The 6,787-nt window shown below is 42.3% G+C and overlaps 1 protein-coding gene across 1 annotated transcript; it reads right to left on the bottom strand.

Annotated features, from left to right (window-relative positions):
* Window positions 1,328–3,766, bottom strand: LOC109715641 (9-cis-epoxycarotenoid dioxygenase 1, chloroplastic-like). The gene has a single exon (XM_020240753.1). It carries the CDS (start codon window positions 3,572–3,574, stop codon window positions 1,670–1,672), a length of 1,905 nt encoding a protein of 634 aa, XP_020096342.1. The 5' UTR covers window positions 3,575–3,766; the 3' UTR covers window positions 1,328–1,669.

Below are 6,787 nucleotides of genomic sequence, written 5' to 3'. Positions count from 1 at the left end.
CAAGTATAAATGTTTGTAATAAGTGCAAAAGTATAAATAGTCCTATATCAGATAATTATAAGCAAGTAAAATAGTTGATACACACTGGTGAGCTCAGATCCAATAAGCTTAAGTTTTTAAATTGAATGAGCTCCATTGTATATATCATATTTTTGCACTCATGTGGATTTGGCTGGATTCAGGACTGGCTAACCAGTATTATTAAAGCCGATAATTTGATGATTCTAGGCTATTTGTCTAAATTGTGTAGTGCAATCAAGTTAGTAGCTCTTATGAACATGATTGAGTTACGACGGTTTGGCGCACAGGCTATGATTTATTTATTTATTTTTTTTTTTGGGTAGCATAAGTTAAAGCCCATAGTCGGGCCCGAGAGGCACAAGATTAGATGCATGGACTCATAAAATTTTCTAGTGGTGTGGGTTAAAGTGCAAAGTCTCAGAAGAGTGAGTTCGTAGTAAATTATGAAGAAGAGCCGAAAAGTGATTCACTGCATTGGTAAGAGAGTAACATACGAGAAAAGAGAGAAGAGTTGAATGATTCACATAGAAAAAGAGAAAAAGGATAAGAGTTCATATATGAATAATCCCATAATACACGAATTGTCTCACTTCGAACAATTATAAGAGGGTAAAAGGATATGATATAATCATCTTACCCACATGGGTCTCGAACTCCCAAAGAAGAACATGCTGGTGCCTACATCGCAATCTTCATTGGTGCACTTAATTAGTTTGTGTAGTAATTTGATATTATCACTTTGCCCTGTTTATTAGTTGCCTCTTCAAGTGCTTACTTATTTGAGTTCAGTGATCAAATATATTCCCTTTTGAACAATTTACCATGGATTCTTGGAATATTTGATTATTTTTTTTGAGAGAGATAGGTAGCATGCTACCCGTTTTGTTTATTTTATTTAGAAATAAATTTAGCTAGAAATGTGAATCAACTAGGATATTTGATTATTAGGAAAAACAATAAAATGTTTCAAGTCCTTCACAGAAGCCCAAACTCTATTCACTCTGTTTAGGTGTTGGAGAGGAAGCACTTCACACGAACTTAGAAAAGAAGAGGAAAAAATGGGCACCATCATACATAAGAATTATGTAATGTAAAATAATAATAGTAACTTGTTATTCTGAGTAGTATCAGAAGAAAAAAGAGAAGCTTCGGGGATGGGCCCCCTACACTTCATTACACACGACACAGAAAACAAAAAAAAAAAAAGGAAAATAAAAGAAGAAGAAGAAAGCCAACGATAGATGGAAAAATAAATGTAAATACAAAAACCATCTATCATGGTCCGTATCAAACTCGTCTCCTGAAATACAAAAAAAAAAAAAAAAAAAAAGAAAAAGAAAAGCAAAAGACAAAACCATATGACTGCTATAATTGTAAAAACCCCAAATAGCAAGGGGTAAAATGCAAAAAAAGAAACGGAAAAATCCAACTGAAACCAAGAAACAGGGGAGGCCCCCTATTGGTGTACCCTGCCCTGCAAAAAGGTCGTAGGTCGGAATAAACAGCGGTATTGACTGAGCCATAGACAGATCAGATATACTAAATCTTATAAAACCAGCCGAGTGGATAGAGACTAGATTTAGTAAATCTGTCTACCTGTCTGACTGTCAATAATAAAATTAGCTCTGTCTATGGCGAGGCTGGCTTATTAGGCCTGCGACGCCAAGTCCTTGGCGTCGATGAATGTGCCGTGGAACCCGTAGGGGACGCGCGACGGGAGCTTGACGGTGGCCTCGAGCCGCATGTCGGCAGCATTGACGATGACGAGCTCGGACACGCCGGCGCGCTCGTCGTGCACGAAGGACAGCACGTAGCCGTCGTCCTCCCGCGGGGCGGCGGCGTCCCTGGGCACGAAGCAGGGCTCCCCGCCGAAGCGCCCCTCTCCGTAGAGATAGTTGACGGTCTTTCCGGTGAGCAGGTCGACCTTGGCGAAGCCGGACACCTTGGGCCAGGGCTCGGCGATGGCCAGGTAGGCGAACCGGGTCTTTCTGCCGAGGCGGTGCTTGTTGACCATTCCGGCCTCCAGGTTCATCTGGTCCTGGGGGCTCTGGATGTGCCGGCGGCTGGACTTTCCCGTGCGTAGATTCAGCCGAATTTCCGTCAGCGCGCTTTTCAGGCTCTCCCCGGAGTCGTTGAACACGGCGTCGGGCGGCGTCATGCAGGAGCCGATCACCACCACCTCGCCGGCCGCCGGCTCCTCCCACGCGTTCCACAGATGGAAGCAGAAGCAGTCCGGCACGTCGACCCACCGCATCTGCGAGGCGTCGGCGGCGTGCTTGGGCAGGACGCCGAACCGCGGGGTTTTGGAGCGGTCGTAGACGACCGGCGATCCGCCACGGATCATCTCCGGGAGGCGGAACACGACCTGCTGGTCGGGCACGACGATGAAGTTGTGCGTGATGGCGAAGTCGTGCATCATGGTGGGCTGGTCGAGGGGGATGTCGACGTCGGGGGACTTGACCCCGTCGGGGGAGAAGCGGAAGTACTTGAGGTAGGGCTCGGCGAGGATGCTGTAGCTGAGGGCGAAGAGCTCGCCGGAGACGGGGTCGAGCTTGGGGTGGGCGATCATGGGGGAGCTGAGCTGCCCGGAGAAGTCGTACCTCCCGACGGTCTCGAGATCGCCGGCGGCGGTGATTCGGACGTGGTAGGGGAGGTCGTCCTCGGACATGGCGAGGAGGCGGGAGTCGAAGAAGGCGAGCCCGGCGTTGGCGACGCCGCAGCCGCGGGAGGGGTCGACGAGGCCGAGCAGGGCGCGCGCGCGGAAGAGGAGGAGGCGGGCGAGGCCGGAGTGGCCGTGCAGCTCGCCGATGGCTTTCGGGAACAGCGGGCGCCCGGCCGCCTGCTCCTGCGCGAGCCGCGCGGTCTCGGTGTGGCGGCACGCGTAGGACGCGGCGGCGCCGTGGCGGAGGCGCACGGCGTGGACCATGCCGTCGCCGTCGAAGAGGTGGTGCCCCGCCGCCGGCGGGAGCAGCGGGTTCGCGCCGTTGCGCGCGTAGACGCCGTTCAGGAAGGGCGGGATGCGCCCCGCCACCGGCAGGTCGCGGCGCGGCGGCTGCTCCCCCACCGGCGCGAAGTTCCCGCAAATCTGCACCGCCGGGTCGGCCGTCTTCGGCAGCGGGCGCGGCCGCTCCAGCAGCCCGGAGATCAGCGCCCCCTCCGCCGCGTCCAATGCGGCGGCCGCAGCCCGCTGCAGCGCGTTCCATTTTGGGGGATGGAACCTGCGACCTCTGCACTCGTCGAGATTGTCATTGCTTCTGTTCGTCAAGATTGGCGCTGACGACTCTTCATCGGCGTCGACGTAAGAAGAAGAAGAAGAAGGGGGATAGTAAGCGCCACTCGCCGTATCGGTATCGGTATCGGTATCGGTGTTGGCGGCGGAAACGAGGGAGCGAGAGGAGGCAGAGCAGCGGACGGCCGCAGCCGCACGACTGAGCGAATTCTTTGGAAATTGGACGGAATTGGGCCGGCTGGGGCCGAGGAGGAGGAGAATATTCGATTTGCGAGTTTTGGTACTTGGTGGTGAAATGGCGCTGTTGGAAACAGCAGTAGCCATAGATATCCTTATTCTTTTCCCTATAGTTACTTGCAGTGACTATGTATGATTGATTTATTTGAAAAGGAGTCGAAGTGGAAAAGGGCGCTAGAGAGAGAGAGAGAGAGAGAGTGAGAGGGGTAGGGGGTTGGTGGGAGCAAATTTACTCCTCCTTGTGTTGAATTTGGTTTTGTCGGGTAGTGGAAGGAGCAGCTGCTGTTGGGAGAAGCGCCNTTTGGTAGTTGGTGGTGAAATGGCGCTGTTGGAAACAGCAGTAGCCATAGATATCTTTATTCTTTTCCCTATAGTTACTTGCAGTGACTATGTATGATTGATTTATTTAAAAAGGAGTGGAAGTGGAAAAGGGCGCTAGAGAGAGAGAGAGAGAGTGAGAGGGGAAGGGGGTTGGTGGGAGCAAATTTACTCCTCCTCCTCCTTGTGTTGAATTTGGTTTTGTCGGGTAGTGGAAGGAGCAGCTGCTGTTGGGAGAAGCGCTTCTGAGTTGAAGCCTTGAAGGGGAATGGTGTGGGGGAGGAGCGGGAATTTATAGGGTGCGGAAGTGGGGAGAGAGAGAGAGAGAGAGAGAGTGGGGCGGTTTGAATGGGGTAGTCCACCTCGCCATCTTGGAGAAGCACACGTGGCGGAATAGGTAGGAGCGGAAACGAGCCGAGCTCGAACCAGCTTATTTCGGCTCAAATTCGGTTTAAAATTAATTTCGAGTCTAAATTTAAGCTCAAGCTTGAATTGAAATTAGCGAGCCTAATTTCGAGTCAAGCGAGCTCGAGTCCTAAACGAGCCGTTTGAAATTCTCAACACCATAAGATCAATAGTTTAATTTGTATAGAGCATTATCTATAATTTGATACAAAAATATGTCTAGTAGTTCAAAGTACAAAATAATTATATAAAATATAGTATTATAATATGAAGAAAAAAAATTTATGAGTTGAATATCTAATCTTTTCAGCATGACATGTTTTTTTTTTCCGCCTTCAATCTCCATATTATTTATTTTCATTTATGCAGTCAAAAATAAATAAATTATATAGATAAATATTGGATTAAACTATCCAATCATATATAACTAAAATTAAAATTTTATATGAATAATAATTTTTTACTTTAAAAATATTCTGTATATTTTCTCAAGCATACAATTAATAGCAAGGTAGTCAACGGCGGGCATATGCTGTTAGTTGGTAACTTGGAGAGCTTCTGGCTTGGCCACTTAGGGTGAGAAACAGAAAAAGAGAAAGNCCTAAACGAGCCGTTTGAAATTCTCAACACCATACGATCAATAGTTTAATTTGTATAGAACATTATTTATAATTTGATACAAAAATATGTCTAGTAGTTCAAAATACAAAATAATTATATAAAATATAGTATTATAATATGAAAAAAAATAATTTGTATATTTTCTCAAGTATATATTACTAACTTTCAAATCCTTAATATATTACTAACTTTTAAATAGTATATATTACTAACTTTCAAATCCTTAAATAAATATATAGAATTTATTATTTAGCTGGAGAGTTCAAAAATCCATAACATATATATTCATATGCTATCATAAGCATCTAAGATGGACTCTTTATATCATATCATAAAAAAAATTAGAAAAATATGATTTGTACACTGTGTAAATTATAAATCTTATGCTCATCTATTTAAAAAATATTTTTTAGAACTTCAAGTAATAAAAAAATGATTAGATTAGTGAGAAAATATTAGTCTTAGTGTGATTATCATTCCAGTGAAAAAATAACAGCAAAAGAAAACTTAGTGAGTGTAATGTGAGAAAACATGATTTTAAATGAATCTAACTTTTCTAGAGATTAGAATTTTTATTCATAAAAAGAGAAGTCATAATAAACATCAGTAGGGTAGTGTTTATTTTATTTTAGAAATACTAATAAGCATGATAATAAAGTGCTATATATTATAAATCACAAATGAGCAAAATACGATTCTGCAGTCCATAAATTCTTACACTTTTGTGTACTCTAATTTAATTTAAGGCATGTCTTTATAGTCCAGGAAAGATCATTTAATAAAGCAATCAAGTAAAACTAAATATTAATTCATTAAACACATTGATACTAATAATATACAAGCCCATAAGCCCTCGAGAAAGATAGTATGTTATACATTTCATTTATTTCTTAAAAATTGCTATAATTTTTGTTTTGACTTTTGAATTATTATAATCAAATTTTATAATTCAATTTGGTTGATTAAATATTACTGCATCACTAATATAAAAATAATACAGGATATTAATTATTGGGGAATCATTAATAACAAAACGGCCACGCCATTTCTCATTAATGTTGGCTAATTGGATTGTGAATTTTGATTGCAATAATTCTAAAATTCAAGTATGTAATTATAGTAAATTAAAAGTTAAAGGCTAAATTGTCGCTCCTCACATAATTTGAGAACCAAAACTTGCAATTTACCTAAATTTAGCAAAAAATATATGAAATAATTATACATTGAGCTTAAAATCTTTTTCTTTGAGAGAGAAAAATAGCATATTATCTATTTTGTTTAATTTTTAAAAAATAAATTTAGCGAAAAATGTAAAGCAACTAGATTTTAAATTTGAGACTTTGAATATCCACCATTAAGTTATTTGCCACTTGCGCTAGCAACGATCGGTTACGAACTCAAAATCTTAATTACCAATTATCAAAATTTTTATCAATTATGAATATTCGATTTATTAATTATTATTAATTAATGGTTTAAAATATCAACCAACTGCGTTAAGCATCGTACGTCAGTAACATATGATTTCTTGTAGTACGGTTGTTGACCAGCTAAGTGGCGTGGACTTATGTGGCAGTGATGGGCGTGTTGTGCTCTGGTGCCTCGAGATGGTTCGAACACATTCCGAGTGTTGTCCACTACCCCTCCGACCGTGATGTGTCACTGCTTACGACTCCACACGCCGCCACGCGGGTAGGGTAGGTTTTTAGGCCCTCACCCTTTTCATGGTTTTTGGACGAAAAATGCTATCAGTATGTCTATCTATAATAGAACCAGGCTAAAATATTATTATTGGAGAATATGAATAAAAATTAAGTAAATCATGATCTTAAAATATATAAGTTTATTGAATAAAAATTAAGTAAATCATGATCTTAAAATATATAAGTTTATTTTCTTTAAGTTAATATTTATTTTCGCTCGAATGTATGCTGTCAGATTACCAGCAAATCACCT

This window comes from Ananas comosus, linkage group 9 (assembly GCF_001540865.1).
Source record: "Ananas comosus cultivar F153 linkage group 9, ASM154086v1, whole genome shotgun sequence".
In the NCBI taxonomy this organism is placed as follows: Eukaryota; Viridiplantae; Streptophyta; class Magnoliopsida; order Poales; family Bromeliaceae; genus Ananas; species Ananas comosus.
Note: the sequence above shows the minus strand (reverse complement) of the source record. Positions and strands in the feature narration are given on the sequence as shown.

What these genes read in the sequence shown, in the direction of transcription:
- LOC109715641 (XM_020240753.1), bottom strand. Translation starts at nt 3,574, where the DNA reads ATGGCTACTGCTGTTTCCAACAGCGCCATTTCACCACCAAGTACCAAA.